The sequence below is a fragment of the Sminthopsis crassicaudata genome, chromosome 3, assembly GCF_048593235.1.
Source record: "Sminthopsis crassicaudata isolate SCR6 chromosome 3, ASM4859323v1, whole genome shotgun sequence".
NCBI classification, from domain to species: Eukaryota; Metazoa; Chordata; class Mammalia; order Dasyuromorphia; family Dasyuridae; genus Sminthopsis; species Sminthopsis crassicaudata.
This window is the reverse complement of record NC_133619.1, coordinates 336,453,372-336,466,207: the sequence shown is the minus strand read 5'-3', so window position 1 is coordinate 336,466,207 and position 12,836 is coordinate 336,453,372. Positions and strand designations below refer to the sequence as shown.

The following is a 12,836-nucleotide window of genomic DNA, read 5'->3' as shown; positions in this document are numbered from 1 at the left end:
TTCCAAAATATATAGAGAATTGACTTTAATTTATAAGAAATCAAGCCATTCTCAGTTGATAAATGGTCAAAGGATATGAACAGACAATTTTCAGATGATGAAATTGAAACTATTTCTAGCCATATGAAAAGATGCTCCAAGTCATTATTAATCAGAGAAATGCAAATTAAGACAACTCTGAGATATCACTACATACCTGTCAGATTGGCTAGAATGTACAAGGAAAGATAATGTGGAATGTTGGAGGGATGTGGGAAAACTGGGACACTGATACATCGTTGGTGGAATTGTGAATTGAATACATCCAGCCATTCTGGAGAGCAATTTGGAATTATGCTCAAAAAGTTATCAAATTGTGCATACCCTTCGACCCAGCACTGTTACTACTGGACTTATATCCCAAAGAGATCTTTAAAAAGGGAAAGGGAGTATTCTGATGGAAGTGGAAATCTTCAACATAAAGAAGAGCCAACTCACTTCCAGTTGATCAATGATGGACAGAGGTAGCTACACCCAGAGAAGAAACACTGGGAAGTGAATGTAAATTGTTAGCACTAATATCTGTCTGCCCAGGTTACATGTACCTTCGGAATCTAAAGTTTATTGTGCAACAAGAAAATGATATTCACACACATGTATTGTATCTAGACTATATTGTAACACATGTAAAATGTATGGGATTGCCTGTCATCGGGGGGAGGGAATAGAGGGAGGGGGGGATAATTTGGAAAAATGAATACAAGGGATAATATTATAAAAAATATATATATAATAAAAAATTATTAATTAAAAAAAAAAAAAAAGGGAAAGGGACCTGTATGTACAAGAATGTTTGTGGTAGCCCTCTTTGTAGTGGCCAGAAACTAGAAACTACGTGGATGCCCATCAATTGGAGAATGGCTGAATAAATTGTGGTATATGAATGTTATGGAATATTATTGTTCTTAAGAAATGACCAGCAAGATGATTTCAGAAAGGCCTGGAGAGACTTACATGAACTGATGCTGAATGAAATGAACAGGACTAGAGGGTCATTATATACTTCAACAATAATACTATATGAGGATCAATTCTGATGGACGTGGCTCTCTTCAGCAATGAGATGAACCAAATCAGTTCCAATAGAACAGTAATGAATTGAACCAGCTATACCCAGCGAAAGAACTCTGAGAAATGACTATGAACGACTGCAAAGAATTCCCAATCAATCCCTCTATTTTTGTCCACCTGCATTTTTTATTTCCTTTACAAGTTAATCGTACACTATTTCAAAGTCTGATTCTTTTTGTGCAGTAAAATAACTGTATGGACATGTATACATATATTGTATTTAACACATACTTTAACGTATTTAACATATATTGGTCTACCTGACATCTGGGGGAGGGGGTGGGAGTAAGAAGGGGAAAAATTGTAACAAAAGTTTTGGCAATTGTCAATGCTGTAAAATTACCCATGTATATATCTTGTAAATAAAAAGTTATAATAATAATAATAATAATAAAAAGGAATTAGAGAAATAGAGATATAACTAGATGAACCACCAGAATTAAGTGAAAATTTTTTCAAAGGGAAAGAGAATTGTTTGTTTGAAGATTTCTGAGTAAATTATTCTAAGCTATAAGCCTTTATTTTTTTTTTTTATTTTTTACTTTATGAAATACTATGTTCCAAACTCTCTTTTCTTTTGTAATTATAGATGACAGGTCTTGTATGACTCTGTTAGTGGATCCTTGGTATTGAATTCTTTCATTATGTTTGCATTAGTTTTTTCTTTGACCTGGAAGTTCTGAATTTGTACCATGATATTCCTTGACATTTTCATTTTGGGATTCCTTTCACAAGTTGTCCAATGGTTTCCTTTTATTTCATTTTATCTTTTAGTTAAAAGCAACAAGTCTTAATGTTTTTATTTATGGTTTTTAAAAAATATACTATTTATGCTTTTTATAGTCATGGCATTCAGGGAATCTGATGATTTTTAAATTATCTTTCTTTGACCCATTCAAGTCATTTTTTTTAAAATAAGAGGTACTTTATATTTTCTTGTTTTTTTTCAGTCTTTCAGTTTTGTTGTAATATTTATTGTTGTCTCATGGTATCACTGATCTGTTTAAACTACATACATTTTCAAGGAGTCCATTTACTTAAGCAAAATTTTTCACCTTAATAAATTAATATATTTATTTATTCACTTATTCATTTCATTTATATGATTTTTTTTTAACTTTCACTTCATTTCTTCAAGGAATTCCAGTAGAGCTTATGATAAATCTGCAATTTTCTTTGAGGTTTTGCTTATCAATGACATAAAATTATTGTTTTCTTTTGGATTTGTGTTTTGGATACCTGGCTTCTGATTAAAAGATAATCTTTATCATCATTGTTTTCTTCTCTTAATTTCTCCTGAATTCTGTGGGAGAATATTTAACTGCAAACTCTATTTAACATATTTTAACCTTTTCCTAGTTCAAGAATTATAATTATTACTTCAAATTTTCTTAATAAAAGAGAAATGTCTATTCTAATAGAACTGATGTTGAAAAATACCATCTACATCCAGAAAGAGAACAATGGAAATTGAATGTGGATCGAAGCATACTATTTTCACTATTTTTTGTTTGCTTTTTTGTAATCATGATTTTTCCCTTTTGTTTTGATTTTTCTTTTACAACATGACTAATATGAAAAATGTTTAAAATGATTGTAGATAGATGTATGATATAGATTGTTTGCTGTCTTAGGGAGAGAAAGTAAGGAAGGAGGGAAAATTTTTGGAACTCAACATTTTACAAAAATGAATGTTGAAAACAATCTTTCTTTACGTGTAACTGGAAAAATAAAATACTATTGAAATTTAAAAAGGAGATAAATGTTTGAATATGGGAAAACTATGGCAGGTTAGGCATTTCTTTCTCTAAGCTAGAAATGCTCAGATTTAGAAAAAAACAAAATTAGTAAAAATTGTGTCTGGCAGACTTATGCCTAAAATGCATACTATTAGCATTTTTTTCTTTGACAAGTGGGTCTGTGTGTCAGAGCTAGGCTCTGTGCATTCCTAGGGGGAATAATGAGCTCCTGATCTGTTTGGACTCTGGGTAATGGGCACTATGTTCTTTAAGGACTGCAGGAGCAGATTAAGCCAGCATACTATGCCAAAGTGGTTTTTGTAGTGCAGTCTGTCCTAGAATGATTTAATCTAAGGCACATCCCAATAATGGGCCACTCCCTGCAAGATCCTGGGATTTATACAGCTGACAGATAAATCCCTGGCTAGATCTGCATTCTTGTCTCTTTATCCCTATAGAAAGCTGCACACTGCATGCTCTTCTATTTTGACCCCAGGTTCCAAGTTGGAGTTCCTGTGAACTAAACTCTTAAGCTGTTTTTTCTGGGTAGGCCCTTTGCCCAATATCAAAAATCTTCCCATTATCTTCTTGGGCAAAGATGGCTGGCAAAATGCACTTACTATAGTTTCTCTTTGGATTTCATGATCATTACTCTCGTCTGGTATTCTTTTTTCATTTTTTTACTGGATTAATTGTCAAAGCGCTGTGATATTCTGTTTCTGTTACTTCACAACCTGGAAGGCCAAAAATTACTGATGAAATTTTAAATTAGTCACTGTCAAAGCAGTCAGGCTCTCTTTTAGTGTAGAAGTTTAAGCAACTTTGCCCACTGATCTAAAGTAAAGCTTAATTGTCTTCTTCCTCATTTTCCTTTCTTCTACTAGGTTTCCCCACCTAAACCAGGCTTGAAGTGCAGGAACTATTCAGGGCCTGATCACATTACTGATAATCAACTGGACCTTTTTAAGACAAAGAACAACAATCCTTTATTACCTGGGCTGGTTCCCTTCTCAGGCAACCTGAACTGTTTCCCTCACTCCTTACCAGATTTCCCTCTAACCAGACAGATATAATCCACTGCATTGGAATTTAAGAGCTAAAGAGATCACTCAGCTTCAGCCTCCCTAGTAGTTGGAAAGATAGGAGTGTGCGACCACACTTGCCTAAAGCTTGCTTTTCTCATCCTTTAGAGTAGGAAAAAAACTTCAGACCTTGGAGATACAGTTTGAAAAACTAGACTCTGCCATGGAAAATCTGACTCAAAAATTTGAATTTCATAAAAAGACTCTGGAAAGCCAAGCAGCCCAAGATGAAATATGGACAGCAGTTCTGGAGATCAAGTAAGATCAAGCAAAAAAGGTGACTTAGGATGTAGTTTGTTTTTCATTCTTATTTGAATAGCCATTTAACTTAATTTCCCAATGCTATTACAATGATGAACCATGAAAAAATATTTTCCTAGATGTAATGAAAGCTAAGTACTAACTCATTATAATATAGGTGTTTCTTAAGTACCTTTTTTTTTTTTTCTAAAAAACAAATGATTCACTTGTCAATGTCAAGTTTGTCATTTTAAACTGCTCTGTCTTAATGGAAATTCATTTCAGAAATTCACTTCAGAAATTCATCCCCAGGATAATACACTATGACCAAGTGGGATTTATACCAGGAATGCAGGGCTGGTTTAATATTAGGAAAACTATTAGTATAATTGACCATATTAATAATCAAATTAATAAAAACCATATGATCATCTCAATAGATGCAGAAAAGGCATTTGATAAAATCCAACATCCATTCCTACTAAAAACGCTTGAGAGTATAGGAATAAATGGACTATTCCTTAAAATAATAAGGAGCATATATTTAAAACCTTCAGTAAACATCATATGTAATGGTGATAAACTAGAACCTTTCCCTGTAAGATCAGGAGTGAAACAAGGTTGCCCACTATCACCATTACTATTCAATATAGTACTAGAAACTCTAGCCTTGGCAATAAGAGCCGAGAAAGAGATCCAAGGAATTAGAGTAGGAAATGAAGAAATCAAATTGTCACTTTTCGCAGATGACATGATGGTATACTTAGAGAACCCCAAAGACTCTGCTAAAAAGCTATTAGAAATAATTCAGAATTTTAGCAAAGTCGCAGGATACAAAATAAATCCACATAAATCCTCAGGATTTTTATACATTACCAACACAATCCAACAGCAAGAGATACAAAGAGAAATTCCATTCAAAATAACAGTCGATAGTATCAAATATTTGGGTATATATCTACCAAAGGAGAGTCAGGAATTATATGAGCAAAATTACAAAACACTTGCCACAAAAATAAAGTCAGATTTAAATCATTGGAAAGACATTCAATGTTCTTGGATAGGCCGAGCGAATATAATTAAGATGACAATACTCCCCAAACTAATCTATTTATTTAGTGCTATACCAATCAGACTCCCAAGAAACTATCTTAATGACCTAGAAAAAATAACAACAAAATTCATATGGAAGAATAAAAGGTCGAGAATTGCAAGGGAACTAATGAAAAAAAAGTCAGAGGAAGGTGGTCTAAGTGTACCTGATTTAAAGCTATATTATAAAGCAACAGTCACCAAAACCATTTGGTATTGGCTAAGAAATAGACTAGTTGATCAGTGGCATAGGTTAGGTTCACAGGACAAGATAGTGAATAAAAATAGCAATCTAATCTTTGACAAACCCAAAGATCCCAAATTTTGGGATAAGAATTCATTATTTGACAAAAACTGCTGGGAAAACTGGAAATTAGTATGGCAGAAACTAGGCATGGACCCACATTTAACACCACATACTAAGATTAGATCAAAATGGGTCCAAGATTTAGGCATAAAGAACGAAATCATAAATAAATTGGAGGAACATGGGATGGTTTACCTCTCAGACTTGTGGAGGAGGAAGGAGTTTGTGTCCAAGGGAGAACTAGAGACCATTATTGATCACAAAATAGAACATTTTGATTACACCAAATTAAAAAGTTTCTGCACAAACAAAACTAATGCAAACAAGATTAGAAGGGAAGTAACAAATTGGGAAAACATTTTTACAGTTAAAGGTTCTGATAAAGGCCTCATCTCCAAAATATACAGAGAATTGACTTTAATTTATAAGAAATCAAGCCATTCTCCAATTGATAAATGGTCAAAGGATATGAACAGACAATTTTCAGATGATGAAATTAAAACTATTTCCACTCATATGAAAGAGTGTTCCAAATCACTATTGATCAGAGAAATGCAAATTAAGACAACTCTGAGGTATCATTACACACCTGTCAGATTGGCTAAGATGACAGGAACAAATAACGATGAATGTTGGAGGGGCTGTGGGAAAACTGGGACACTGATGCATTGTTGGTGGAGTTGTGAAAGAATCCAACCATTCTGGAGAGCAATCTGGAATTATGCCCAAAAAGTTATCAAAATGTGCATACCCTTTGACCCAGCCATACTACTACTGGGCTTATACCCCAAGGAACTACTAGAGAAGGGAAAGGGTCCTGTATGTGCCAAAATGTTTGTGGCAGCCCTTTTCATAGTGGCTAGAAGCTGGAAAATGAATGGATGTCCATCAATTGGAGAATGGTTGGGTAAACTATGGTATATGAATGTTATGGAATATTATTGTTCTATAAGAAATGACCAACAGGAGAAATACAGAGAGGCTTGGAGAGACTTACATCAACTGATGCTGAGTGAAACGAGCAGAACCAGAAGATCTTTATACACTTCAACAATGATACTGTATGAGGATGTATGCTGATGGAAGTGGATTTCTTCAACATAGAGAAGAGCTAATCCAATTCCAATTGATTAATGATGGACAGAACCAGCTACATCCAGAAAAGGAACACTGGGAAATGAATGTAAACTGTTATTTTTACCTTCTGAATCCAATTCTTCCTGTGCAACAAAAAATTCGGTTCTACACACATATATTGTATCTAGAATATACTGTAATATATTTAACATATATAAGACTGCTTGCCATCTGGGGGAGGGGGTTGGGGGAGGAAGAGAAAAAAATCTGAACAGAAGTAAGTGCAAGGGATAATGTTGTAAAAAATTACCCATGCATATGTAATGTCAAAAAATGTTATAATTATAAAATAAAATAAAAAAAAAAAAGAATAGTACAAGATTAAATAAATTCTACTTAAAAAAAAAAAAAAACAAATGATTCACTTGTCAATGTCAAGTTTGTCATTTTAAACTGCTCTGTCTTAATGGAAATTCATTTCATATATCTGCAGAAAATAATTCTGTTTCTCAAGGACTTTTTCCAACTTTTTTATAGGTTCACTTCTTTGGAATTAAATGTATTCTACAGCTACATCACTGAAACACTTCACTATCTACACTCTCAGGTGCTTGAGAAGTTTCCAGATCTGAAGAGAGGACTTCCCACTCTGGCCACTGTTCTAAAGAGAAAAAACAATAACAAGCATATTAGGATTGTATGGGAGACAGTTTTAGAGGCATTAGGACTTCAGGAAGAAGATGTCAAAGCCTTCTGTACCTTCTTTATTGCACATAGCAGCAAAGCAGAATACTATTCAGCTAATCTGAGGCAGACATACATCCCTGATATCACCCCCATAATAACCAACATGATGAAAAACCAAGTTTTGCAGAAGAGTTTGCTACATGCAGTTCAGATGATAGAAAAGAAGAAAAGTGAAAAATCTTAAAAAAAAGAACAAAGGGAAATCTTTGAAATGGTGGCATTCCCCATCCAAAGCTAATTCATGCTTGTGATGAGAAATTTTAAATATTTATATTCATATATGCAATTCTCTGAACTTCCTGGTCTGTTCCCATTGCCAAAAGGACTCTTCATTCAATCATCATACAATTTCAATAGCATCATAGTAGGTGATATGGGGGATATAAAGAAGTATATAGAACACATAGTCTTTTCCTTCAAAGCTTACAGTACAGTTGGGGCTACATATGTAAATACATAAAGATTTAATTATCAAGTTAAGTTGCTGTTGGCTCTTGAATCTTATTTCAGTTATAACTTGTTTCTCACACAAAATAACATAAAAATGAAGACTTCCAAAACTGTAGCTAAGAAATTTCATTATCCTATGTGATTTAGCTTAATCATAGCTGTAGTACTATAGGTTTACAATATAACTGAACCTCCCGTAGTCCACAGTCCTCTTAAGCTCTAGTTTCCTGTGAGGCACTCCAACACCATCCCAGACAGTCCCTCTGAACCTTTTCTAAAAATCCCTGCCCATAGACTCTTGAATAATAATAGTACTTTTCATAGTCACTGCTCCTTCCATTCCAACTTTTCTTTATCTCTTACTAGCAACTATAATTCTTTATCATCTTTTCCTCCTTTCTCTTTCTTAGTCTACCCTAGTTCCCAAATAACTAGTTTCCAATGCTAATAACTATGCAAGGTTTGGAGAGGGAGTAAAGGAACAGCCATCTCAGAGTCCATTAAACCACCAAGCATGCAAACACTCTGTATCCCTGGGTTTCAGCTATTTCTTGTCCAGTCCTACCTTGCTCTCCAGTTTAATCTTTTGACTATAACAATACTGCAACAAACAAATGCCACAGGTAGCAAATGCCAAATGTAGTAGATGCTCATCAGTTGGGGGATGGCCGGATGTTATAGTATATGAATGTAATAGAATATGATGGGCAGAATGATTTCAGAAAAAACTGGAAATGCTTACATGAACTAATACTAAGTGAAGTGAGCAGACCCAAGAGAACATTGTACACAGCAATAAGATTATATGATGATCAACAGGGATGGACCTGGCTCTTTTCAACAATAAGGTGATTCAAGGAAGTTCCAACAGACTTGTAATGGAAAGTGCCATCCCAAATGCCAAATTACATGGCATAGGGTTAGAGGAATTTGAAGGAGGAAAGATGATAGCTCATCACAAGCCAAAGTAGTCAGGAAAGGTTTCAACAGAAGGATGGATGGAATGGAAGGTGTCATATTCTTATGGTATATGAATGTAATGGAATATTATTGTTCTATAAGAAATGTTGGGCAGACTGATTTCAGAAAAGCCTAGAAATACTTACATGATCCTGAGTAAAGTGAGCAGAACCAAAAGAACATATTGTTGTATATATACCATAATATTCATCCATCCCCCAACTGATGAGCATCCACTCCATTTCCAATTCCTTGACACTACAAAAAGGGTGAAGCCCTTTATTTCTATCTTACTAAAAATATAATAGTGTCTTATAGTAGAAGACAATTAAGTTCAGGAAATAATCCATCGAAAACTAAAGAAATTTTTGACTTGAATATGGTGACCAAAGTGACCAAGTATGCCTTTATTTAAAGGGCAGAATCAAGATGTAGAGTGAGAAGAAACATTTTTTACTAGCTTACCCAATATACCTCATCTATAACAATTTAGTGAATATACTAGACTAAATTCTAATCAGAAAATCAAGTAAAAGTCATAATGAATCATCTTTCCAACGAGGTCAGTTCAGGGAGACAGGCAAAGAAGTCTGATAACATTGGGCCAGGAGTATATGCTGCAAGAGGGAGCATTTCAGTACTCAAAGATGGAAAAGGGGCTAAGATAGAGCACTAGGACAGGAAGCACTGAAATAGAAAAAGATCCTAGGAGATCTTGAATTAGTACTTGAATTAGGCCTCTGGCAACTCTGTTGACCATTATTCAGTTGCAGATCATAGATCCAGAGCTGAGAGAAGTGGTTGTGAGTTTATGAGATGAGGTGAGATCTTTCCAGACAGTTGTGAAAATCGAGTAAGGCTTCATCTACTTGAGAGTTTGAGTAGGCCTGAAGGACTTTGAGTATTGAGTCAAGGGCATAATTGAGTCCCCTTCCTCCTATCCTCCCATGACACAATTTTCTCCATATTTCAGTCAAATATGGGCAACTATGTACTTATTGGTCAAGTTCAATTTCGTGGGTAGTTTTCGCGTTTAGAATGTAAGACTCTCAGCCAATGAGGATGAGGGTCAGTGGTGGGAGGGGATGTCCTGCCCACAGGAGGCGCTTCCTCTCTTCTGTTGTCTGTTCATGGGGTGGGACACTCTTCTCTCCAGAATGTGCAATAAACTTTGCTTTATTTTAGAGATCTCTCCAGCTTTTTTATTAAATGATGTTCCCTCACCATTTCCGTACCACACATGAGCAAACTGAACATGTGATTTAGATGAAACTGTGTATGGAACAACTTCAGGAAATGCAGCTGTGTAGCTTTGAACCACGGAACTGAGCAACAACTTAGTTCCAGCATTAATCAAACACATAAGCTTTCAGTGAGATAATGAGGACTAGAGATCTAAACCAAAGGGAAGTCAGCATGATGAGGTCTAGATAAGGAGTACCTAAATGAAATTAGGTTTAATTGAGGTCTAGTGGCAGGTTCAGGATACAGGGAGTCAAACAGAGCTCCCCTGCAACCATTTTGGATTCAGCACAAGGATACAGAGTTAATGAGGTCTAGTAACGGTGCAAGAGTCCCCTGTCAAGGAATTTACAGACCTGAAAACCTAGATTGATACAAGAAGTTTATTATGGGATTTGGAAGTAAGGTTAAAAGGTAGGAAGACACCAGAGCCAGGGTTAGTTCTGGTGGACAGAAATCCTTGATATGGCCGGTGTGAGGATGCCATGTTTGGGACTTCTGCAAAGAGTGGATTTCAGTTTGGCTCTTTTTATAATAGGGGCTTTGGACAATTTGAAAGGGGCTCGTGGATGGAGTCCCAGATTGTCTTACTGCTTGTGTTTCAGCCAGGGTTAGAATTTGAATAGAATTCAAAGAGTTTTTAGATAAGGAGGAAACTGTTTGTGCTTGGAGTGGGGTCCCTTCTCTGAGGCAGAATCCAAGGAGATTTTAAGAATTTTGGGGTTTCCTCATGAAGCAGTTTAGTTGCTTTGAAGCTGTAAAAGGTCCTTGACAAACAGTGAGTCCAGTGATAATCTACAGAAACTCAGCCATACACAAGCCAACAGATGTAACCGAATCAGAAGCTGATAGAGTTAAGATTAGGAGGCAATGAACAGACTTTAACTCAGATCATACCACTTTGGAAGTATTAAAAACTTGCAGACCCTCATCCTGAACTGTGAAAATAGGAGAAGAACATCAAAAGACAGAAGCTTAGGCCAGATATTCTAGAATGAACAAATGAAAAAGAATTGGAGTTTCTATAATGCTATGAGAGTGATAGGGAAGCTCAAGACACAAACACAAAAGCAGACGATGACTTGAAAGTATCTGTAAGCAACCCCCCTCCCCCCCCAAAAAAAATGGTGATTTGAACGTAAGCCAACAAGAATTCCTAGAAAAGTTAGAATATTGTGGGGTTTTTTAAAGATCAAAAAAAAAAAAAAAAAAAAAAAAAAAAAGATTTTTTTAAAACCCTATTTTAAAAAAACCAATGAGAGTAACAGAGGAAAAAATGAGAAAAGAAGTTTGGTAAAAGAGATATAAAACCTTGCTGAAAAAAGATAATTATTTGAAAATTGGTATTGGCCAAACAGAAGCTAATGTCTTCATGAGACATTAAGAAACAATAAAACAAAATCAAAGAAGTTATAAAAAGAGAATTAGCAGCTTGGTAATTCAGAAAACCTTGCTGAAAGAAAATAGATTCATAAGACATCAGGAAAAATAAAACAAAATCAAATAAATGAAAAAGTAGAAGATCTAGGATTACAATTAAGAAACACCTACCAAGTAACACTGAGTGTAATATTAGAAGGGGGAAATGAATTTCTAATTAAATAGAGGACTTTTAAGACTTTGTGATAAATTAGATTAGAGCTAAACAGAAAAGCTAGCATTCAAACACAGGAATTGAGAAACCTAAAATGTGAAACATAAGTGAGAAATCATAAGGGATTAAACTGTTAGGATTCTTATATGGGAAGATGATATGTATAATTTCTCAGAAATTTATAATCACTAGGATTCTTAGAGGGGATCTAATTAAATGAAAAGCCTGAGTATAATTCTGTTGCAAGTGGATGATTTAAAAAGGGTAGGTAGGATAGTAAAATCTCTGGGAGAAGGAAGAAAGGAAAAGAATGGGGAAAATTATCTCAAATAAATAGGGAGAACAAGCAAGAGTTATATAACAGAAAGGACAGTAAGGAAAGAACAGGTGACACTTGAATCTTAATCATTTGAATTAGCTAAAGAAAATAACATTATACATATATACAAAGTTGAATACCAAAATTCATATATACAAAGTTGAACACACAAATTCATCCTACCCAATAGGAAAGTAGAAAGAAAAGTAATTAAATAAAAAAGAAAGGGCATAAGAGAGAAGTGAGCCTATGGCAGACAATTGTCAGAAGGAAAAGAGACTTTTAAAGGGGGACAGGGACAAAAACTATAAAAGTATAAGATGGAGGGAAATATACAGTTTAATGATCATAACTCAATGTGAATGTGAACTCACCCATAAAACAGAAGGATAGTAAAGCTGATTAAAAACCGGAATACAACTATATGTTATTTACACTTCAACAGAGAGATAAAGCTAAAATAAGAGACTGAAACACCTTCAGCTGAAGGTAAAAGGGCAGAAGTAGCAAACATGATCTTAGACAAAACAAAAGCAAAAATAGAGATAATGAAAAGGGATGAACAGAGAAACTAATTTTGCTAAAAAGTACCATAGATAATGAATATCAATACTGAATATGTATGTACCAAATGACATAGCATCTAAATTCTTAAAGGATAAGCAAATGAGTTACAGGAGGAAATAGAGAGTATAGTGGAGGACCTCAATTTACCCAAATAAATCTAACCATAAGGTAAGCAAAAAGGAAGTTAAAGAGATGAATAGAATTTTTCAAAAGTTAGATATGGCAAATCTTTGAAGAATATTGAATGGAAAAAGAAAGGTGTATACCTATGTCTCAGCTCTAGGGAGTACCTTTACAAAAAATGATCATG

The 12,836-nt window shown here is 34.7% G+C and overlaps 2 protein-coding genes across 2 annotated transcripts in view; one reads left to right on the top strand and one right to left on the bottom strand.

Annotated features, from left to right (window-relative positions):
- Positions 1 to 12,836, bottom strand: part of LOC141561646 (uncharacterized) — a 612,565-nt gene that overhangs the window by 394,789 nt on the left and 204,940 nt on the right. The window lies entirely within an intron of this gene.
- SMCO1 (single-pass membrane protein with coiled-coil domains 1) lies at positions 4,046 to 9,988 on the top strand. The gene is made up of 3 exons (XM_074301526.1): positions 4,046 to 4,189; positions 7,185 to 8,486; positions 9,035 to 9,988. The coding sequence occupies exons 1-2, from the start codon at positions 4,095 to 4,097 to the stop codon at positions 7,576 to 7,578; spliced, it is 489 nt and encodes a 162-aa protein (XP_074157627.1). The 5' UTR covers positions 4,046 to 4,094; the 3' UTR covers positions 7,579 to 8,486; positions 9,035 to 9,988.